Source organism: Schistocerca gregaria, chromosome 4, assembly GCF_023897955.1.
Source record: "Schistocerca gregaria isolate iqSchGreg1 chromosome 4, iqSchGreg1.2, whole genome shotgun sequence".
Lineage (NCBI taxonomy): Eukaryota > Metazoa > Arthropoda > Insecta > Orthoptera > Acrididae > Schistocerca > Schistocerca gregaria.
The window spans coordinates 176,812,846-176,837,823 of NC_064923.1; the positions used below are offsets into that span (position 1 = coordinate 176,812,846).

Consider the following 24,978-nt stretch of genomic DNA (forward strand, 5'->3'; position numbering starts at 1 on the left):
GAAAAATATTTGGAAAGGTTGTGTTCAAGTACCTTCTTAAGCATCATTTGCCGACTTTTTGAAAAATATTTGGAAAAGTTGTGTTCAAGTACCTTCTTAAGCATCTGACTTCCGATATAAAGAAAGCGATTTACACGTACAGTGAGAATGGACTTAATTCGTTAACTAACAAATTAGAAACTACTGTCATTTTCCTTCATCTATCAAAAGCCTCTGACTGCGCGAATCAAAGCATTCTCTTAAGTAAATAAGAATATTATGGTGTCGCTGATAGTGCTGCAAAATGGATAGCTGACAGAAAGCAAAGAGTGTCGTTGCGAAGTACCAGAGGAGTAAACAATCAGGGTTCATCTGACTGGGAATTAATTACATGTGGTGTTCCTCAAGATTCCATCTTGGGGCCGTTGATTTTTCTTGTGTATATAATAAACTTTCGTCTGTTACATTGCCAGATGGTAAATTTGTTATGTTTTCAGATGATACGAACTTATCAATAAATAGTAAGACAAGTACACTTTTAGAGATGGTTACTAACAAAATTTTCACTCGCATTAATAAATTGTTTAAAGCTAATTCACTTTGAAAAGACCCACTATATGCAATTCAGAACCTGTAAGAGATTTCCTTCCAGCTCTTGTATTACATACGAAGACATGCAGATCTTGACAGTATTACATTTCTGGAGCTATAACTCGATGATAAATTTAGTTGGGAAAGGCATACCACAGAATTGCTGAAGCGGTGAACAAGTCTGTAGTTGCAATGCGAATGACGTCACACGTAGGAGATACAAATGATAAAAAAAGACAAGTGGAGCCGAGGCAGTTCCAGATAAGTTTCACGGTCTGACGATAATTCATGGATTTGTAGTTTTAGCTTGACGGTGTTCACTGTGGACAAACGGTAGTTACTGTTATTCTGAAGAAGGTTGGGTTATCCCAACTGAAACCTAGGTAAATTTCTAGGTAAACGATGCAACTGATGTTATTAATTATTAAAATTAAAATTAAGAATCATCTCACTTTTGGGTCTATGAAGCGAAAACTGAATCTAATCTGAACCTACATCTTTATACATTATGTCTACATTTTTAGTTCTCAACATAGTCACCCTGGCGACGAACACATGTCTCCCAACGAGACACTAGTTTGTTGATATCGTCACTGTAGAACGTTTGACTTTGTCGACGGAGCGGCTTTAACCAGTCACAGTGTATTTTTATTTCCAGTACGCAGTTCAGAGGGTTAAACTACCGTCATTAGATAAAAATTAGTGTTTTAACTTATTGTTTTATGGTACCAGAAAGTGCCGTAGATTATCCAAAAGTCGCACACACATCACACACGTCTCTTACTAATTGACATCAGTCTACCTGATTATGGAGGAGGTTTAACGCCCTGAAACGCGTACTCGATGTAAAAAGTCCTGACTGTTTACAGTAGCTTGTAGTTTCAGTTGAGTAGCTCTTAAGACATTGAGGACGGACCCCTAGTTTGCTCGTGTTACGCGCGCCTTCGGTAGCTGACGGATCGCGAGATAACTCGTGTTTACTACAAGCTGCCTTCAGACTTCATCGAATTAGGAGTTAGCACCAGTAGACAGTATAGGAAGCGTGATTGCCTTCATATACCTTTTGCTTATTTACCTTTTTGAGTGTATTTTGATATTTAAAAGATTTACCATTTCCGTCTCGAAGTTCCTCCTACTTTTAGAGTGGCGAATAAACGACTCTGGAGAACTTCTGGAGGTTTTCTCCGATGTGTGTCCAGATGTTCGTAGTGTGAATGAAAATCCGAATGACTGTGTGGACGAATGAATTCATTGATTCGGAAGACTATCTCAGTGACAGTGACATTTTTAGGCCTGTAGAGAAGCGAAGGTGGCAAGGTTGCCAAGTGCAGCTGTTTGAAATTCATTATGTGGTCAGTATATTTCCAGAGCAATATGTCTCTGTAGCTTCCGTGATTATCTTGAGCTTTGGTGACGACCTGATTGAACTGTTTTACAAGGATCAACAAGTCGCATAAAGCACTCAAATGGTCTCCTGTTACACAAATGAGACATGAAGAACTACCTCGGCTTAATTTTACTAATGAGACAAACAAGGAAAGGTATATGGAACGATTATTGCTCAACAAATCCTCTAAGAGATACCTCAATACTTTCAATACCACAAGTCGCAACAGATTTGAATAGATTTAGAGATTCAGTGTTTAGTGACAACACAAAATTGAAAAATAGGCCTGAGAGTCACTTCAGAGTCCAGCTTGTGCTGGATATTTTCCTTGATAAATTCAGGAAAGTTTACAAACCAAAGAAACAGTTGTCTTTGGGCGAGAGGATGTTTCTATGGAGACGCCTGAGGTTTCGAACGTACAACAAGTATGGGTCTCTTATTAAGATGGCTTGCGAGAGTGTCACACACTGTATCTGAAATATGGTGGTTTACACTGGAGAAAGTAAGAATTGGAGCAAGCTATTCTCTCGGTTCTTGGCCCTTATCTTGGTATCTGGCACCATAACTACAGGACTGTTTTTACAATAGCAGTTCTACTGAGTCTGTGGTACTATTACAGTGAACACAGGTTTACCGCAAACTCTGAAAGTCAAAGCATCAAGAATGAGGAAAGGTATCATAATTTTCTGTAGAAAAGGGGACCTTCTTCTCCTCGCATGGAAAGAGATGCGGGATGTCAGAATGATATAAAACATTCATGACGTTTCTGTCTCAAATACAGGGACCAAAAATAGAAAAATTGGAGAGGATATACCGGAGCCTGCGCGTGTAAAACAATACAATGCCCACATGAAAGAGTTGATCATGGAGAGCAGATATTTCTAAGGAAATCGATGAAATGGAAAAAGAAACGTCGTCCTTTAATAAACTGTGGGCTTTTCAATTCTTTTACAGTTTACAATACCCGGAATCTACAGAAAAAATATAACCACTTTCTCCTTTTGACGATGATTAGAAAAGGTTCTTGGGGCCGACAGAGAGCTATGCTCAGCCCGTTATCAACTGGAACAGGGAGAACACCACGTAAAGATCCACCTGGAAGCGTTTCAAGTGGCATGAAGCAACATGAACCTGTGTCCATTTCAAACAACGCAAAGAAAAAAATTTCCTACTAGAGCCTGTAGTTTATGCTGCCAGAGAATGAAGTAGTGAAATAAGGTATATTTGCAAATTTTGGACAATTCCGCTTCATTGAGGGAAATAAAGGGTGCGTCAAAAATGTTTACACACTTTGAACTATTATTGACGATTTATTTCCATTTCTACAAGGTTAAATATCTGTGAGAAAGTAATGTTATGTTTCTTCAACAGGTGGCAGCAGTGGCAAGGAAGTAACTACAACATGGTGGACTTGAGTTTGAGCTTTGAAGCGTGGAAGCAGGTAATTAAGTGGTACTGGAAGTTTGAGAATGTAGCTGCGGTTGGAAGACAGTGGAGAAGTGAGTATGGTACAGAACCACCTTCAAGGTTAATAATTACACGTCTACGAGGTAAATTCGAAATTCATGGAACAGTGTGTGATGTGCAAAATGGTCGATCAGGGCAACCTCGTACAGCTACAAGTGATGATTCCACAATTGCGGTCTTGGAGCTGTTTCAGCGTTCGCCTAAAAAATCTTCAAGGCAAGCGGCACATGACAGTAATGTAAGTGCTAGTAGTGTGCTACGCATTTTGCAGGAAGGCAAGTTTCGTGTGTACATTCCAAGGCTGGTGCAACAGCTAAGAGACGACGATCCAGATCGAAGGTTAACATTTTGTGAATGGGTTCAGGAGATGGTGACACGTGAACCAGGATTTATGGGTTGCATAATTTGGGACTCATAGGGCCTTTCCGCTCTGAAGGTACTGTTACTGGAGAAACGTTCCTAACTATACTTGTTGACTCCATATTCCCTGCCATTCGTGCATTATCCAGTAATGATGAGTTTTATTTCCAACAAGATGGCGCCCTGCCGCACTGCCATAGGGACGTACGAGCATACCTGGATCACAATGTGCCAGGCCAGTGGATAGGACGCAGGGGACCAATCGAGTTTCCTGCACGCTCTCCAGACCTCACGCCACTGGTTTTCTTCTTATGGGGCACAGTAAAAGATGAGGTGTACAAACGTAAACAACGTAACCTCGACACACTTTTGAATGAGATTCAGGCGGTGTGTGCAGAAATCTCATGGGACACTTTGGTACGATGTACGGATTCAGTGGTGACTGGTACTCAGAAATGTATTGATGCTGAAGGACACCAGTTTGAACATTAATCACATTTGCAAAGTACATTTAATTTTCCAATTGGACTTTAAGCTTTCTATTTCCAGAAATGTAACATTGTAGAACGAGAAATAAATTTTCTATGACGCTTCAAAGTGTGTATACATTTTTTTTTGTCGCACCCTGTATATTACGAAGTTACACACAATAAATAGTACTGGTAACCTTTGTCTATATATACGCTCTAACTTAAATACAATATGTGAAATGCCGGCCGCGGTGGTCTAGCGGTTCTAGGCGCTCAGTCCGGAACCGCGTGACTGTTACGGTCACAGGTTCGAATCCTGCCTCGGGCATGGATGTGTGTGATGTCCTTAGGTTAGTTAGGTTTAAGTAGTTCTAAGTTCTGGGGGACTGATGACGTAAGATGTTAAGTCCCATAGTGCCCAGAGCCATTTTTTTTTGAATATGTGAAATAATAGCAACTGTACCGGGTAAGGTCCCCCGATAAATCAAACCAAAGGGCTCAGTGATAATATCTGCAAATTGTCTAAGTGTTTCAATGAAGTGCTACATGTGTAGTAATAGAGCAAATATTATAACAAAGGAACAGATCAACAAATGGACGCTGCAGAAATAGGTGTAGTTGTGTGACATTTATTCTCGTGTACACTAATAAAGTGGATTATAATGATTATTTTCAAATGTATTTTACAATTATATCATGATTATAGTTTATAAAGAGTTGTACTGTAACGCATATGTTAAACATTATTGTTTCGTAATGTGGAAAAACGTTTTATGCCCAAACACTGAAAATTCAAAATAAAAAAGATGCGAAATTGATAAGATGTTAATTTGTTTATGACATATACTAACACGAAGCAGTTAGCCTGAGCAGTGTGCGGCTCGCTTTCATGCCATTTGTTCTTTGGCATTTTGTCACATCGAGTGGCATCTTGTTTCTTCCTTACTTACTGGCGTAACGGAGTTGCTGGCTTGTGTCCTTGAGTAGCAGCAGCAGCGTTTATCGATATTAGTACTGTCCTACTATCTTTGGTGTGACAGAGTGGTGGTGGTGTGTGTGGTGGTCAGTTGGTTGGGACGGAGCAGTAAGTCTCCGTGGCGCGAGGCCAGGCCGGGACCGCTGTTGGATCATGAGGCGCTAGCTGCGAGAACGACAAAGTTCGTTGCCCACCGAACCTGGACGCTGAAGTTGAATGGTTAGTTAACCTGTTATGAAACCTCAACTATTGTGACATCTCTTCGTTTATTTGTGGGTTGTTGCTCCCTGGGCCGTTCAGACTAGCAGCAACATGTGATGTGTTGATGCTGTCCGGTACGGCGTGTAGTTCGACAGCCTTTTAAGTTGTTTGGTTTATATTTTGATTAGTGTGGTTATTGTTCCCTTGGCTGTTTTGGATGCCAATCTCTGAAGATGTAGTGCTGTTCGTATCCTCGTTCTAGGCTGGGCGGCGTAGCTCCGTCTACGTTCGCCTTAATGGTTTTAATTTTGACAGACATAATCTTATGATTATGCGGCATTATTGTTTTAATTTTTAATCTGTGACATGGCCAGTGTTTGGCTCTCAAAATAATTTAATTTTTTGTTCTGAAGAAGATTCCATTACTGGAATCGAAACCTAGGTAAACGAATAAAAATTACCTTCCAACTGAAGGCTGAAAAAAAATTGTTTATTTTCTGTTAGTTTGAAGTGCTGTGCGAGGCCTTCAGCCGTGTATTAATTCGTCTTTTTTAAATTTTACATAAAGGCCTTCAGCCGTGTTAAATTAACATTTTGAAGATTGATTTTATTTTCAAAAACTTTTTTCCTTAAAATTTGTTCTGTCTGAAATTATTTGTAATCCAGGCCCTAAGCCGTTAGTTGTGTGATGAGTTATGTGTGGCCTTCAGCCGAGGATTTACATGAACCCCTTTTAATAAGGCCTTAGGCTGTGTGTATTCTTTATAGGAAAATTTTTTATAAGAAGGAAGGGGTTTATTTTAAATTGTTTGTCTGACTTGTTGTTCAGGCCTTCAGCCGTTGTGTCAGATTTGTTTGTGGCCTTCAGCCATGCAGTAAGTTAATATTTCTTTGATTAGGCTTTCTGCCATTCTGTTGTAAGTTTAAAAAGAAATTTCTTGGTTAGAAAAATTGTTTATTAACGTGTTTTAATTATAGTTGTCCTTCAGACGTGTAGTGTAGGCCTTCAGCCGCTAATTGTTTTCAATTGCATGTTTTTTTAAAAAAAGATTTTTACCTTCTATTTTTAATTGCTTTTGATTTCGAAGTCAAGCCTTCAGCCGTTCTTGTTTTTGGTGTGATTTTGAATCTTCAGCCCAGAAAGCATCTCAAGTTTTCTTTAATAAGGCCTGCAGCTGTCACTGTAGCCTGTTACAGTTCGTTAAGATTCTCTGAAGAAGGTTTTAGTATTTTAACATGAAACTGCCTTCCTTACGTGTTATTCAGGCCTTCAGCCATTGTATATTTTTGAAATGGCTTCTGGCCTTCAGCCGACGAATAATTTTGAACCATCGTAATCAGGCCTTCAGCTGTTGATTGTGTATAACATTGCCTGCAATTTTTCTAATAAGGCTTTCAGCAGTCAGTGTAGTAAAATCTTTTAAAAATGATTGAGAGTTTTTTTAAAAAAACAATAAAGTGTATGTGTTTTCTGTGCAACCAACGGTAACTGATTAGGCCCCGTCCACACATTTCCTACTTTGCGTAAGTCCCACGTTTCATAGCCGAAATACAATAACGGAAAAAATTCACAACACCGAGAAGGAGTTGTGCGACATAAAAGAAAGTTGCTAGGAGCGCCTCTGCGTATGAAAGATGACGTTTGTTCAAATTTCGCACCTGTCGCATAATAGTAGCGCTAGTAGTGCCATATGAGGTTGCAAATGAGCTTTGCTTGAAATACACGCTGCCACGGTCGTGAGCGTTAGCTTCCTTTAAGACTGGTAGTGGTGAGCGGATGTTAGTCAAGAATGTCTTTAAAACGGCAAACACGGCATTATCGACACCTCACTGAGTTTGAACGAGGTCATGTAGTAGGGCCTGGATGTTCCTCCTGCAATACTGCAGAAAGACTTGGCAGTAATATAGCCACTGTACCTGATTGCTGGCAGCGGTGGTCACGGGTGTGTGCGGTCGCAAAAGACCGGCTTTCGAACGGCCACGTCGCACTACCGAAAAGGAAGGCCATCATGTTCGGCGTATGGCAAATCGTGCTGCATCTGCAGCAGCAATTTGAGCAGCTGTTGGGAGCACAGTGACACAACAAACTGTTATAGACCGGTTACTTCAAGTACACCTCCTAGCCAGACGCCCTGTAGTATACATTCCACTGATCCAAAACCACCGCCATTTGCGACTGCGGTGTCAAGCGAGAGCTCATTGGCGGGCCGAGCGGAGGTGTGTTGCATTTGCTGATGAAAGCTGGTTCTGTCTCGGTGCCAGTGATGGCCGTGTGTTGGTTAGGAGGCCAGGTGAGTGCCTGCTGTGACACGACAGCCTATTGTAAACGGAAGAGACACTACTCAGTCACAAACATGCGACCACGGACGTACAGGCGGCGGCTAAGATCGCGTCATTTTTGTGTTTACAGCTGAAATCAGCTTGACAGACTCACGTGGAGTGCCAGTTCCACACTATGCTCTACAGATGGGATTGTCTCTGGACTTCCACCGGCCGCTAAAGTGACCGCGTGACCGGGAAATCCCTTCCACTGGGGGGGCACATTCGTTGCTCGTTTCTCATGGTCGCTTTTCGTGTCCGGTGCAAAATTAAAGCTTACCCCAAAATTGATAAACATTGAACGGTATGTGTCACTGAAGAGTCAGTAAACTCATTTGAAGCGGAAAAGTGGGACGATTAAGCGTGTGAAGACGATCCTTCGATATCCGCATTAGTTTATGAGTTATTGTAAGTTAAATGTTATAAATAATTCCTGATCTGTAAAAGTGAGTACCTCGGCAACGCATCACCCGATTGCCAACAATGAGGTATCTACAGATACATCTCGTAAAACTAAATCGGACTGTGAGCGTCAATTCACTGAAATTAGTCTCACATTTAGATGAGAAGCCGAGAAGTGGATTTCGCGCTATTAGAAACAGCTTTCTTATTAAATAAATAATCATTAAACATGGCGCCAATACTGTAAACTTACATGTAGAAAATTATTTAATGTATGATTTAAACTGCTTGTTAATAGTTGCAATTATAAATCCGAAAATGGAGGAAAACCATAGCAAATTTTTGTTTATAAATACACTACGATAAATAAAAGAAAACTGATAACAGAATAATATTTCTGGGAAAATTTCCATGTGATTTGACGCATATTGTGTGTATAAAAGGTTAAAATGAAGAATTTCAACAGCTTTCACGTTCAGTAGTTTCAACTGACTTAAGTGGTGCTTGACCGAGGTTTCGTGGGTGAACAGCACAGCGGCAATCTGTAGGAGTCCAGGTTAGGACGCCGTTGGAGGTGGTCTGACTGTATTAGAAAGTGTTAGGAGAATTTTTATATCAGGAGCGGTGAAATAGCCGCTAGTTCGCGTGTGTGAATTATTCAGAGTTCCTACTTTCGGACACAGATATTTTTCGGCCTCTGACGAACTTGTTACTTTTCGGGTTCCGTGAGATACAAACCGCACTTAAAATGTTTCACTGTGGAATTTGTAGTTTGATATACTGAGGAATTTTAACAGTTTTTAAAGATAACTGATGCAATTTATCGTGGTTTATTCAACCACCACTAACATCTTAAGAAACTCGATCAGGCTCTGAAATTAATTTATTGTGAACTGTGACTTTCGATTTTTCTATGTTTTTATCGAAAATAAACTCGAATTTGTGAAACTTTCAAAAACATCTTAGTACTTACGTGACTTTTGCATAGCAAATCCTGCCTGTATTTATATTAAATACTTGGTGGAACATTAGGTCCATTGCGACGAATAGCGAGTTGAGGCTTAAAAAAAGGTTCAAATGGCTCTAAGCACTATGGGACTTAACATCTGAGGTCATCAGTCCCCTAGACTTTGAACTACTTCAACCTAACTAAACTAAGGACATCACACACATCCATGCCCGAGACAGGATTCGAACGTGCGACCGTAGCAGCAGCGTGGTTCCGAACTAAAGCGCCTAGAACCGCTCGGCCACAGCAGCCGGCCCGAGTTGGCACCTCATATACGAAACATAGCCAAACTTGTAAATCCAACCGCATTTACGAGGGCTCATTGAAGTTTTTGTGCTGTGTAGTGTGTGGGTAAATCTCTTGCAGCAGCTGATACAGAACTTGTGAGCAGTTTAGAACTTTGATTTTCGGTGAGCTAATGCGGGAGATTATATTTTATTTCGTCATCCACACCACATGCACATTCCCATACAGTCGCATTGAAACCAACCTGTCTGCGTGCTATACACGCCGCATCTACATCTGGAGTTAAGGTCAAGGGTGCAATGTCATATGACAGCAGGAGCAATCCCGTGAATATCCCAAGCATCCTGATTGGTAAGTTCTACATCAGTCTGGTGATTAGACCTTCTACGCTGCCGTTCATGAACAGTACTACAGGGGGTATTTTCCAACAGGATAACGCTCGCCCACATACTTTTGTTGTAACCCATCATGCTCTACGGAGAGTCGAAATGTTGCCTTGGCCTGATCGATCGGCACACGTGTCTCCAGTAGTATATATAGAACATAATGGGACGATAACCTCAGCGTCATCTATAAACATCATTAACTGTCCCTGTATTGACGACCAAATGCAACGGGCATGGAATTCCATTCCACAAACTGACATCCGGCACCTCTAAAACAGAATGCATACACTTTTGCATGCTTGCAGGGTGGTTACACCGGTTATTAATGTACCAGCATTCCGTATTTGCAATGGCTTATCACATGCTTACATTAACGTGTGATCTTGCAGTTTCAATCATTTTAACGTTACCTACCCAAATGTAAACCCGAAATCTCGTTACTCTACGTTAATTATTTTCTGGTACTACGATTGTTTCCGTTAGTGTAATACCGTTTTGTATGCGGTAGGCATATGAAAGTACGGAAAGGGTATTAGAACACCTGCAAGACAATTACGTCGTGTGGGCTGCATACTGATCGGGCAGCGCACAATACCCGACCACTGTCGTAAATGGGAACAACAATAGGAACTCAGAAACCAAATACACACCAATCAAGAAAACATTTTCAGCAGAAAGGAAAAAAAGAGTGGTTTGTGAGGCACTTACGTGTAGGAAACCACCAATGCTGAAGTACATGAAGTAGGAGACGAATGAGGCGACGAGCCAGTAGACGCGAAGGTTCTTGAGGCGCAGCGCCTCCAGGCTGAGGTTCTGCCACGAGAAGTCCCAGCCCTCGGAGCCGTCGCCCAGCTCCCAGCCCAGGTAGCGCGCCGTGTGCACGGCCGTCAGCAGCCACTCACCTGCACAGCACGCCCACAACACCTCGCGTCACCACCATAGCCATAGCCGAGAGCCACGCTTTGCTACAACTAGCGTCGCTGTTGTACTGAGCGCGCGTAAAAATATTGTAGCCTTTCTACCAAGGTCGCTAACACAACTACTTCTTTTCAGTAAAAGTTCACGACATTTGTTACTGTACTGGCTGTCCCCAACCATGCGTTGCTGTGGCTCAGCCAGGTTAAATGGAAAAGAGAGAAAAGAAAAAACACAGGTTTCTAATACGAGTATGTATGGGAACTGGATATAGGTCCCAATCTCCTACTCTGCGCCTTACTCTGTCCATCTCCTCCTCCCTCTCTCTACATCTAAATCTACATTTATACTCCGCAAGCCACCCAACGGTGTGTGGCGGAGGGCACTTTACGTGCCACTGTGCGCGAGAAGAACGACTGCCGGAAAGCCTCTGTGCGCGCTCGAATCTCTCTAATTTTACATTCGTGATCTCCTCGGGAGGTATAAGTAGGGGGAAGCAATATATTCGATACCTCATCCAGAAACGCTCCCTCTCGAAACCTGGACAGCAAGCTACACCGCGATGCAGAGCGCTTCTCTTGCAGAGTCTGCCACTTTAATTTGCTAAACATCTCCGTAACGTTATCACGCTCACCAAACAACCCTGTGACGAAACGCGCAGGTCTTATTTGGATCTTCGCTATCTCTGTCAATCCGACCTGGTACGGATCTCACACTGATGAGCAATACCCAAGTATAGGTCGAGCGAGTGTTTTGTAAGTCACCTCCTTTGTTGAAGAACTACATTTTCTAAGGACTCTCTCAATGAATCTCAACCTGGCACCCGCCTTACCAACAATTAATTTTATATGATCATTCCACTTCAAATCGTTCCGTACGCATACTCCCAGATATTTTGCAGAAGTAACTGCTACCAGTGTTTGTTCCACTATCATATGGTCATACAATAAAGGATCCTTCTTTCTATGTATTCGCAATATATTACATTTGTCTATGTTAAGCGTCAGTTGCCAGTCCCTCCACCAAATGCCTATCCGCTGCAGATATTCCTGCATTTCGCTGCAATTTTCTAATGCTGCAACTTCTTTGTGTACTACAGCATCATCCACGAAAAGCCGCATGGAACTTCCGACACTATCTACTAGGTCATATATAAATTTTGTAAAAAGCAATGGTCCCATAACACTCCCCTGTGGCACGCCAGAGGTTACTTTAACGTCTGTAGACGTCTCTCCATTGAGAACAACATGAGGTATTCTGTTTGCTAAAAACTCTTCAATCCCGTCACACAGCTGGTCTGATATTCCGTAGGCTCTTACTTTGTTTATCAGGCGACAGTGCGGAACTGTATCGAATGCCTTCCAGAAATCAAGGGAAATGGCATCTACCTGGGAGCCCGTATCTAATATTTTCTGGGTCTCGCTGTTTCCGGAATCCATGTTGATTCCTACAGTTTAGATTCTGGGTTTCCAGAAATGACATGATACGCGAGCAAAAAACATGTTCTAAAATTCTGCAACAGATCGATGTCAGAGATATAGGCCTATTGTTTTGCGCATCTGCTCGATGACCCTTCTTGAAAACTGGAACTATCTGTGCTCTCTTCCAATCATCTTCTCCTCCGTCCCCTCTCTCGGACCATCATCTCCTCCTTCTTTCTGTGTCCACCTTCTCTCTCTCTCTACCTCCAGGTGCCCCCATCACCTCCTTTCCGCTTTCCATGTCCATTTCCTTCCATCCCTCTGTTCATCTCCTCTTCCTCCCTCTCTCTGATCTTGAGCCTTGTTTGTTATTACTGCAAATTCAGATCCTGTAGCAGCATTCTAATGATAATTCTATTAGCCATAAATATAATTTTTCTGTTGGCTTACAGCGTTTTACAATTTATATGTATGTATAGTTGAATATTATGTACAGCGTGATTATAATTAAACTTTCAAAACGTTGTAGAAATAACTCCCTGATCAGAATGACGTTAATCTGCAACGGAATATTATCGGAGAAGGTGGAAAATGTATGGCAGAAGAAAAAAAATTAGTGTGGAAATTGGCCAATACATGGCGCTGTATGTGTCAGAATATGTAAATGAAAACACCTGTCATGCGCACGGCCCACTGAAGTTTGTATAAACACATCGGGTACACAGCTTATCCCCCTTTCGCGTCTGCGACGTTCGCTGTGGCTGTCGTAATGCAGGATCGCGCGCTACTTGTAAAGCTGTATTACAAGAATGATGACTATGCACACGTCGCTCTGCTGAAGTTCCGGAAACTGAAGGTTCAAATGGTTCAAATGGCTCTGAGCACTATGGGACTTAACATCTGAGGCCATCAGTCCCCTAGAACCTAGAACTACTTAAACCTAACTAACCTAAGGACATCACACACATCCATGCCCGAGGCAGGATTCGAACCTGCGACCGTAGCAGCAGCGCAGTTCCGGACTGAAGCGCCTAGAACCGCTCGGCCACCGGTTGAAGAAAGGCGTTGGTCCGATGACTGCAGTGGGTCTGGAGAAAATGATTCGGAAATTCGAAAAGACGGGTTCTTTTGGTGTGCAACTTGCTAGAGGTTGCATCGATGCGCCCCTGTTTCCACGTCGAGTTCTCTTCACAGATGCATGTAGGTTCACAAGGGACTGTATTCTGAATGCCATGTCCGGGCGGACGAAAACCCTCATGCCACGCATGGTATTTTAGACGGTCATGTGATTGGACCATACCTCCTTCCATCGAAGCTCACGGGTCCCGCATACTTAGTCTTCCTACGACACGTGCTGGACCGGTTCTTGGAAGCTGTGCCATTGAATGTCCGCCAGGAAATGTGGTTTCAGCATGATGGAGCACCACCTCACTTTCCACTGACTGTCCGGAAACATCTCAACAGACGATATGGTGAAAGATGGATAGGCCGTGGTGGTCCAACCGCGTGGCCGCCAAGATCGCCGGATTTAACCCTTATGGATTACTTCTTGTGTGGTTGTATGAAGAGCCTAATTTATGACACACCCGTGAGACAGATGAAGAACTGCTTGCACGAGTTCTGGCCGCTGCACAAGACATTGAAAAGACACCAGGTGGGATGGAGAGAGTGTACCAGAAAATGCTTCTGAGGTACATTGTGTGTAACGACGTTGGTGGTCGCCACATCGAGCCGCTGTTGTAATGCATCGGTACGTTGCCGTTGGTGTCGTAGATACTGAGTTCTTGTTGCTGTCGACTAATGTAAACCATAAGGTGTAAGTCGTAATGCAAATGCGTAAGTAATAACGGAACGAGTCAGTATTTTTTTCAAATGGATTGCAACAATTGTACTAGGTCGCGTCTAAGTACATTCCTCACGTGGGTGTGGATGAGATAATCATCTGCCTTGAAATTGTCGTAGAACGGAAACGATACATTTCCGGACCTGGGTTACTATTCAAAATGTTATGTACTCACTACCATCTACATGTCCTAGAAGTTTGTAACAGGAATTTCCGATCACACTGTATGTATTCTTCATGCTTACGTCATTGGTATGGAAAGAGCCTTACTTGTGTACTCTCCCCTTCATGTCTAGAACGCATAATAAAACCTGACTTGTATACACTTGACAGGATACAACCTTAAAAAGCCGCTGATTTCTCGCTAAAGCCGGACACCTGGTAACTCCACTCCCGAAAATAGACCAGTTGACTCTCCAGTAAAGCTACAGTTGACCTTCTGCTTCGCTTGCTGTCATAGGAGCATGCAGCCCCTTAAAAACCTGTTAGACGGAAGGATATTGAACAACGCCCTAATTCCGCTCATGTGACAGGTGCTACAAAATAGCGGGAAATAGGCGGCGCGTTCTGTGCGCCCGACGGGAACTACAGTGTCGTCTCGCCGGTTAACGCCTGCTGCTCAGGCAACCCTTCTCACTCTGCAGTAGTGTGTGGAGTCTCTCTTCCCCTCGGCTATAGCTTAGGAGAACTCTAAGTAAACTTACCTCCAGAACTCATAGGTTTATGAAATTCGACTTGTTGACGTACTGTCAGATATTGTCTTTTAAGTCGTGAGACATTCTATTCGTTCTTTTCCTTTCTTTCGCTGAACTTTCCATGCCTACGTTAAGTGGTACGTCCAGAATCCTCTATAATCTGTGAAACTTGAGTTTCTTCCGGCGTATGAAATGCTCAGTCAACTTACGGGAATTCTGCTAGGTGACATCATCGACAACCATCGATATTTCGACATGTGCACACTTCATCATTTCCAACGCACCAATACAACGAAAGAGTGCTATGCAAGGTAAGTTAAATCTCCAGTAGGCGGGACTTGGCCGGCCAAGAATCATAATACGGGTTATGCAAAAGACAACACACACACACACACACACACACACACACACACACACACACACACACACACACACACACACACACACACACACACACACATCCTTAACAACTAGCACCACCCCATAATCAAAGACGATAATAGAAGTTTTCGAAGGTGAATATTAATTATGATTGTTTTAGAAACTTTTATTATTATTTTATTCGTGGCTGTAATTTTCAGCAACTGTAGTATATATTTTTCAGAATAATTTAATCGTCAGTTGCAGATATATTTTTATCATTATTTTAGAAATTTGTGTAGTCAATTCAACTTCTTTCTTTTTAAAAACGGCATTTCGGTTTAACTCATGATACGTCTTTCAATTTGTATATTCATGATCCTTGTCCATCATTATGTAATTCGCAGTTGGAGGTTCGTTGTGGCTTTGTGTTCAGGGGAAGACGACTCGGTGTAGAAAGATGGCTCGTTTGTCCTGCAGGTTTCTTCGCAGGTCTTGGAGCGCAATGTCGCTGCTTCTTGATGTTAATAGGGGCACGCGTGTTTGATGTTGTTGCTAAACAAATTATTGTCTATACTCACCACAGTTTATCCACTGGCTTTGTCTAATGGAAGGGCCGGCCGGTGTGGCCGAACGGTTCTAGGCGCCGGGGCCGCTAAGGTCGCAGGTTCAAATCCTGCCTCGGGCATAGATGTGTGTGATGTCCTTAGGTTAGTTAGGTTTAAGTAGTTCTATGATGCCCTCAGATGTTAAGTCCCATGGTTCTCAGACCCATTTGAACCATCTAATGGAAGGATTAGTAAGTTCATAAAGATTTCTTTCCATTTCGGTGTTTTCCCTGTCATTTATTTAATGTAGGTTACATAGATAAGTTAGAAACTATAGTCGCAGGTGATAGACGGAGTAACCCATATGGATAACTATTCAGGCAGTGGCTGATCTCTTGCAGGCAGGGAATGGCTTACAGTTTGGTACTAAGATCGCTATTGCATCGAAACGGTTCGGCGCGGTTAAGGTGACCAGACTAAGCTTTTGTTTACTAATTTACCAAATGGTCCCGACCGTTCGACATGAAAACTTGTGCTCCAGAGTCTCTAGTCCGCTGCACATGTCGCAGTTGTCTGTCCGGACCAGTTTATTATTGATCGGTATCGTCGTGTTTTTAACAACCACCGGCTGAGGACGCAAAGCTAATTCTGACCAGGGAGAGAATTAATGACACTTACCAGTTGGCAACTAATATTTACAACCGGTAACTTCTTATGTCAGTCATCTTTGGTAGTGTTGTGGTGCTAGCTGTTTAGGGTGTGTGCTCGTGTTATCTTTCTGCATTCACCGCATTATGCTACTTGGTCGACGTAGCCGCATCTACCGAGGGTTTAAATTTCCTCACACAGAACTCTGTCGTTGCATTTGTGGCTTGAAAATAGCAGTGCGTCTCCTGGCAAAATATCGGCGGTTGTCGAAGACATCACTCGGCTGCGTTCCAGTAAATTCTTTTGCTTATTACACTCTATATGTCTAGTTTTTTACCTCTTATTGTTCATTTCAGCTCCAGGGCAAGTTAACAATTCCTAGATGTTGAAACAGTATTCCACTGTGACCAACCTGTCAGTTCTTATTGCACAAGCCTTCCGTAAAGTTTTTTTTCTCACTTACTATCATTATAACTTCATTTACACTTTACCCCACACTTTTTTGATTGAGTGGCCATTAAAATGCTTCCCACATTACCGTTATTCGGAATTCCGAAGGTCCATATATACTTTGAATTGATGCTGTTGTTGAGACTATCCATTCAGGAATTTATTCTTCATTTCAGTATCAGTGTCCCACATAACGATTACGTCAAGAAATTCGACGTTGGCCGTGATCTGCTTTTTCTAGCGCCTTTCTGAGAACAGCAAGTTTATTGTTTGCTCTCCGAATCGAAATCATAAACCTGTACCTGATACGAAGGAAACCAAGTATGATATATGAGCGGTCGTATCAGAATTAACATTTTCGGGACAGCCTCAGTCACAGTGGTTAGGGCAGGAGAATGGCTGTTTTTCACACATTTTCCAATGATCATAGCATTGTAACTGTAAATGCAACAAAACCGTGTGCTGTGTCATTCGGAAGCATGAAATTTACTTTAGCTATTTCTGAAAGAAAAGACGACTGAGGATGTGTTAGACGATGATCAATTTGGCTTCAGGAAAGGTAAAGGCACCAGAGAAGCTATGCGGTTCATAATGGAAGCAAGACTAGGAGAAAATCAAGACACATTCATAGGATTTGTCGACCTGTGAAAAGAGTCTGACAATGTAAAGTGGTGCAATATGTTCGAAGTTCTGAGAAAAATAGGGATCAGCTATAGAGGAAGAACGGTAATATACAATATGTACAAGAGCCAAGAGGTAATAATAAAAGTGGACGACGAGGAACGAAGTAATGTAGTCTTTTGCCCCTTCTGTTCAATTTGTACATCGAAGAAGCAATGATGGAAATAAAAGAAAATTTCAGGAGTAGTATTAAAATTCAAGGTGAAAGGATGTCAATGATATGATTCGCTACTGACATTGATATCTTGAGTGAAAGCGAAGAAGAATTACATGATCTGCAGAATGGAATTAAAAACCTAGTGAGTACAGGATATGGACTGAGCGTAAATCGAAGAAAGACGAAAGTAACGAGAAGTAGCAGAAATGCGAACAGCGAGAAACTTAACACCAGGATTGATGACCACGAAGAAGATGAAGCTAAGGAATTCTACTACCTAAGCAACAAAATAAGCAATGACGAACGGAGCAAGGAGGACATCAAAAGAAGACTAGCTCTGGCGAAATCGACATTCCTGGCAGAGAGAAGTTTACTGGTATCAAATATAGGCACTAATTTGAGGCAGAAATTTCTGAGAATGTATGTTTGGAGCACAGCTTTGTATGGCAGTGAAACGTGGGCTGTGGGAAAACCGGAACAGAAGAGAATCGAAGCATTGGAGATGTGCTACAGACGAATGTTGAAAATTAGTTGGACTGATAAGGTGAGGAATGAGGAGGTTCTGTGCAGAATCGGAGAGGAAAGGAATTTGTGGAAATCACTGACAAGAGGAAGGGACAGGATGATAGGACTTCTGTTAAGACATCAGGGAATGACTCTCATGGTACTAGAGGCAACTGTAGAGGAAGACAGATTTGAATCCGTCCAGTAAATAATTGAGGACGTAGGCTGCAAGTGCTGCTCTGAGACGAAAAAAAAAATGGCGCAGGAGAGAGATTATGAGACAGTAAGATTAACAGCTATAGAAACAGTTTTACCGAAGTGTGTTGTTATTCCGGATAAACTTGTACACGCCGTTCGTGTTCATAATGTGCCTGAGTGTGGTATGCTTTGAAACTCTCTGTCATACAGAGAGCTCTCTGAGAGCATCACAATCGGTACGCCGCACGAACGTATGTCTTCGGCGTGCTTTTCCCTTTTGGCTCTTACAGACTTCGGAGGATATTTTGAAGTAGGTGTTGTGTTGGTGTGTGTGTGTGTGTGTGTGTGTGAGAGAGAGAGAGAGAGAGAAAGAGAGAGAGAAAGAGAGAGAGAAAGAGAGAGAGAAAGAGAGAGAGAAAGAGAGAGAGAAAGAGAGAGAGAAAGAGAGAGAGAAAGAGAGAGAGAAAGAGAGAGAGAGAAAGAGAGAGAGAGAAAGAGAGAGAGAAAGAGAGAGAGAAAGAGAGAGAGAAAGAGAGAGAGAAAGAGAGAGAGAAAGAGAAAAAGAAAGAGAAAGAGAGAGAGAGAGAGAGAGGAACACGCGATCTAGTGTGAGGAAGAGAACTGTAAACACCGAGCAGTAATTCAGTGTATATATATTTCGTACCGTCGTTATTCGAGATTATTTTTAATTCGTTTTAAAAATATATGTATATACATAGATAAAACCAATCTGTAATATTGTAGCTGCAGAGGTTGGACACAAATGTGGAAACGTCGCGAGAAATTCATGATCGAACTTAAATGGAGATCCTAGCCAAACTTGCAGGTTGCGCTGTTTTAACGTGACCATGAACGACAACTTCGCCATGTCCTCTATACGCTGCAAGCGACAGTCATGGTCAGGACAGTATTCTGCGTAGTTGTGAGAGAATTACGTCGCAGCTCAATGAATCCGAACGTGGGCAAGTTATTGGTGCTCGCTTGCTGGGTTCCCCGTAATCAATGTAACCAAAGTGTTCGGCGTTTCTAGAGACACCGTATCGAAGATTTATACTGCATGCAGGGAAAGCGGGAAAGTATCATCCGCTAAATCACAACGCTGACGTATGTGCTGAGTGATGGTCAAGGACGGTCATTAAAGAGAGTTGTGAGGAAAAGTATGAGGATGATAGCTGCCAGAGCCGCTGCAGAATTGAATGTCGCACTCACGAACCCTGTCAGCACCAAAACAACACGAAGGGACGTCCATAGCCAGGGAACTGCAAGGCGAGTTAGAATTCCGAAACCACTCATTAGCCATACAAATGCCGTTAACAGCAGAGCGCGATCGGAAGCCTAAATTTTGGACTATGGAGCAATGGAAGGAAGTAATGTAGTCGATAAGTCTCATTTTGCACTGTTTCCAACTTTTGGCCTAGTTTATGTCCCAAGAGCGAAACATGGAGGGGGCCTGGTGGTTATTGGGCCAGTCATATCATGGCCCTCCTTGGACAACCATCGTTACACTGCAAGATCGCTTTACTGCCAACGATTATGTGACCATTCGTGCTAATCAGGTCCATTCCATGATGCAGTATTTTTTCCCGCAATGGTGCTGCTGCGTTCCAAGACGACAGACAATTTTCCATCGTCCAGGACTGGTTTTGTGAGCACAGGGATGAATTATCGCTTGTCCGCTTGCCATCAGTTAAGAGATATCAATATTATTGAGCCTTTGTGGTCTACTTTGGATAGAATGACGCGTGATCGCTATCCAGCTCCATCATAGTCACCTAACCTGCCACTGCTTTGCTAGAAGAATGATATAAGATGGAATGTGGAGAAAGCTTCTCTTTCTGCTGCCTCGATCGCGTGTATTTACACTGGAGTACTAGTTTCGACAGGACTGAGCTGCCATCTTCAGATCCACAGAGTATAGCATAATTTCATAACCTGCACGCTGTGGATCTAAAGATGGCAGCTTAGTCTTGTCGAAACTAGTATCAGTGTACATAAACGCGATCAAGCCCATAAAAAGCTTGCTATCAGAGTTTTCCTAAAACGGAATTAAGTGATCTACATCTACATCTACATGAATACTCTGCAAATCACATTTAAGTGCCTAGCAGAGGGTTCATCGAACCATCTTCATAATTCTCTATTATTCCAATCTCGTATAGCGCGCGGGAAGAATGAACACCTATATCTTTCCGTACGAGCTCTGATTTCCCTTATTTTTATCTTGGTGATCGTTCCTCCCTATGTAAGTCGGCGTCAGCAAAATATTTTCGCATTCGGAGGAGAAAGTTGGTGATTGGAATTTCGTGAGAAGATTCCGTCGCAACGAAAAACGCCTTTCTTTTAATGATGTCCATCCCAAATCCTGTATCATTTCTGTGACACTCCCTCCCATATTTCGCGATAATACAAAACGTGCTGTCTTTCTTTGGACTTTTTCGATGTACTCAGTCAGTCCTATCAGGCAAGGATCCCACACCGCGCAACAATATTCTAAAAGTGGACGGACAAGCGTAGTGTAGGCAGTCTCTTTAGTAGGTCTGTTACATTTTCTAAGCGTCCTGCCAATAAAACGCAGTCTTTGGTTAGCCTGCCCCACCACATTTTATGTGTGTTCCTTCCAATTTAAATTGTTCGTAATTGTAATATCTAGGTATTTAGTTGAATTTACAGCTTTTAGATTAGACTGATTTATCGTGTAACCGAAGTTTAACGCGTTCCTTTTAGCGCTCATGTGGATGACCTCACACGTTTCGTTATTTAAGGCCAACTGCCACTTTTCGCACCATTCCGATATTTCTTCTAAATCGTTTTGCAGTTTGTTTTGGTCTTCTATTGACTTTATTAGTCGATAAACGTCAGCATCATCTGCAAACAACCAAAGACGGCTGCTCAGATTGTCTCCCAAATCGTTTATATAGGTAAGGAACAGCAAAGGGCCTATAACACTACCTTAGGGAACGCCAGAAATCACTTCTGTTTTACTCGATGACTTTCCGTCAATTACCCCTCTGACAGGAAATCGCTTTCCAGCCCACATTGTCAGATTTTTGTATGAGTTTGCTTTGAAAATCATACAGGAACCGATTTATCCATTCAGAAATGACTAAAACCGCTTATGAAGACCAATCGTACTAGGCATGTAGGCATAGTAAACTTGCAAACAACTGCCTGCTGCATCGCCGTTGCTGGTTTCATCTTGCAAAACAGTTCGCCATCGTCTGTGATGTGTCCAGAGTGGAGTTTACCATTGTTAACAGATCATGAGTAAGAGCGGAAGACAAGACCTTAAGCACTACAGGAACATTTAGACATGTATTTAACGTACGGCGCAGTCGGGTCTAGTGCCCAAAAAAGTCGAGCGCTTGCACAGTGAAACATTTCCTAACAGGCACCAATCCAATAGGAAGAAATTCGTTGCTCTCAATACAAGTTTGAGACAATACGAGAAACTTGGTCGTTCACGCCAAAGATAGTCGGCCGTGGATCTGACCGTATTGTTTTTACAACGGAATTTTTATTTCGTCGGTGGTGTTAGACAGTGGAGAAAATTCACGATTACGCACATACCAGTGAGCACATTTACCAGAATACAGAGCGGAGAGTAGTGCTGCAGCATCAAATACAATGGGGCCAAATGATTTTGAAACCAGAGCTCAATTATGTCAGTGCATTGTTTTGTTACGCACAAATAAAGGGTTTATGTATAGAGTCGCTGCTGTCGCGTAATTGTTGCTCTGAGCTGAAGTTGCTGTCGTGAGTTGTAGGTTGTTCATGACAATAAAAAGCGGAATATTTGTTTCTGATAATTAAAAAAATGGTTCAAATGGCTCTAAGCACTATGGGGCTTAACATCTGAGGTTATCAGTCCCCTGGACTATTTAAACCTAACTGACCAAAGGACACCACACACATCCATGCCCGAGACAGTACTCGAACCTGCGACCGTAGCAGCAGCGCGGTTCCGGGCTTAAGCGCCTAGAACCGCTCGGCCACAGCGTCTGATAATTAGTTCCATGTCTCAAAATACGATTTAGGATTCTATATGTTTGACATTGCATCAGTTTCTAGGCGATCTGTTATATTGTTCTTGAAGAAGCCAAGTTTGACAAGATCGCTAGTAATTCTTCTTATTATAATGACCGGTTTCGACATATTTACGCTGTCATCTTCGGATCTTGTAACATTATTAGTTGTACACGCTTGTTAAAATACTGAAACCCACACAGTGATAAAGCATAAAATAAAACGTGGTGGGAAACTTTAGTATGTCACAAAATAAATGTGACTTTCAGTATTGTACTATATTCAGGATTCACTGCTATCCTTTATATTTGGGACATTCTGTATTATTTATCATCTTCTGTTTTATTTAACGTCTTCCTTTGCAAAGAATTTGTTAAAGAAGTAATCTTATTGTCACATATCTGGAGAAACAAATTTAAAATTGTATTTACTGGTAAACAAGTCGTGAATTAGTTAATTGTTCTAGCCATCGTGTAGATTTAAATAGGAAGACGAACTTTCGTGATGTAATTGAATTATAGATTAATATTAATAGAAGAACGTAGGCACTGAAACCACTTTGCACGAATGTGTTAAGAATATTAACTACCATCAACGACAATTTACTATCGTCTATGCTTATTAAGACAATAAATTAGCAAAATCGGCAGGAAAGCCGAGTCTTCGAAAAAAAAGTTACTTTAGCAGTGATGCTATGCAAGTATTTTTTATCTAGTGCTCCAGTACTACCATTCATACGAGAACACTTTTATATCTAAAAGAATTACATTTTTTTAATTTCTGGCATGTAGGTCTGTTTGTAATGAACATTGTTGTTTATGACGATACTGGCAGGTATTTCCAGTCTCTGACTCTAGATAGTATGATCACTTGTATGATAAGATAAGCTTTCAATTCGTTTCTAGATTTTAAGGAAGTCCCAGTTTCGTCTTTAATGTCGAATTGTCGAAAACTTTTGCTACAGAATATGACTCTGAATTCTTTACGAGGAAGCCAAGTTCAGTAGTGAGGTCTTATGTATTAAAATTAACTGATAATTCATTTTTATTTTTACCCACAAATAACAACAAAGATGAAATATTTTGAGAGATAAACGTAAGAAATCACACCTCTCTGACGAGGCTTGTATGGTTGATAATCTTATTTACATGATATTCTTATTATTTTCATGTATCGAGATGAATATTTTATTCACTATAGTTCCATTAGAACAAAAGATAATGTATAAGATAATGTGGAACGAAAGACTGAAAAATAAGACAGAAACTTTGACTTCAAAGGCAAAACATAATTATGAGAAGTTCTAGGTGAGTATATCAATGATTCCGTTTCATGGTATTATCCAAACGAATATGAAGAACGTTTACAAATATGACTTTATTTGGGTTATTAATGTTTTATCTTTGGTGTTTGTTGGCCCTTGTATAAGTACTGTGATTGCTATTTTTGCTGAAAGGAGTGTTGGCACAATGGTAGCCTCTTTAAGAACTGATGCTCTTGTCTGTATGAGTAAAAATAAATTAAAGTTGCAATGTTCGACTAAAACCACGTCCTTATTATTTAACATATCAGCGTTTCAGCCACTACAGTTCCTAGAAGCATTTACCTCGCGCATCCAAAATAAATTATTCTGTTTGGCAAGAGTTACTTCAGTGTAAGGAATGCTATGTTTGTGTGTGTGTGCTGGTTCATATTTTCTGTGTGCGTGTAAGCGTGAATATGTGTGTGAGCTTTATTTGCTTATGCGGGTGGACACATGCGAAAGTTCGCGCTAGTGTGTGTGTGTGTGTGTGTGTGTGTGTGTGTGTGTGTGTGTGTGAAGGAAGAGGTAAGCCAGAGGGTGAAAAAACTGAGCAGCACATCGATGTAACGACGTTAATTAAGCTGGAAGGATGAAAGAATAGACTAATATGTAAAAATGACACTATAGTCGACATCATCACCTTGAGAGATTCAGTTAATGTATAGATATTTAAGGCAATTCTCAAAAAATGGTTCAAATGGCTCTGAGCACTATGGGACTTCACTTCTGAGGTCATCAGTCCCCTAGAACTGAGAAGTACTTAAACCTAACTAACCTAAGGACATCACACACATCCATGCCCGAGGCAGGATTCGAACCTGCGACCGTAGCGGTCACGCGGTTCCAGACTGTAGCGCCTAGAAGACAATTCTCATTTATTTTTCCGTCTCAGTTGCACATTTTTGATTAGGTTACTTGTTTCAATTGTAGTACTCTGATAAGTTGTTCTGAGTTGACAAGACGGGAAGCTGACGGAGCTACTTAGATACGACAATGATCCAGAATGATCGAAACGTCTAATCCAATTAAAAATATGCAAGTGAGACGGAGTAATAAATGAGAATTACCTTCACTATACAAATGAGTATTTATTTGTTCGTTTCCTATACTTTCCTGTACAGTTCATCCGATTAAGACGAAAGTTTGTTGAGTTATAGAACCTATGAGCGCAATGTTTCCTATAGGGATAAGAATCACCTGTCCTTACAAAGAAATAAAGGCACCGCATCGCATGTCGGGAACAGCTAGTCTTATATTTAAAGACGAATGATTATTTGTTCTCTTGATAAACGTTCCTTTACCACTCTTCTCATTACGATGAAACTTTGTTGAGTTGTACACACGCCCGCGAAGGTTTTTGTATGGGTGAAAAGTGGGTGTCAGTCATTATCTGAATAAAAATGCTGTGGGAATAAGATAACTCTACTACCACTATGGGA

General features: G+C 41.6%; 1 protein-coding gene across 1 annotated transcript in view; it reads right to left on the reverse strand.

The window, feature by feature from the left end:
- Positions 1–24,978, reverse strand: part of LOC126267536 (lathosterol oxidase-like) — a 107,859-nt gene that overhangs the window by 34,939 nt on the left and 47,942 nt on the right. The window contains exon 2 of the mRNA XM_049972837.1: positions 10,502–10,695. Within this exon, the coding sequence (XP_049828794.1) occupies positions 10,502–10,695 (194 nt within the window). The remainder of the gene's footprint in view (positions 1–10,501; positions 10,696–24,978) is intronic.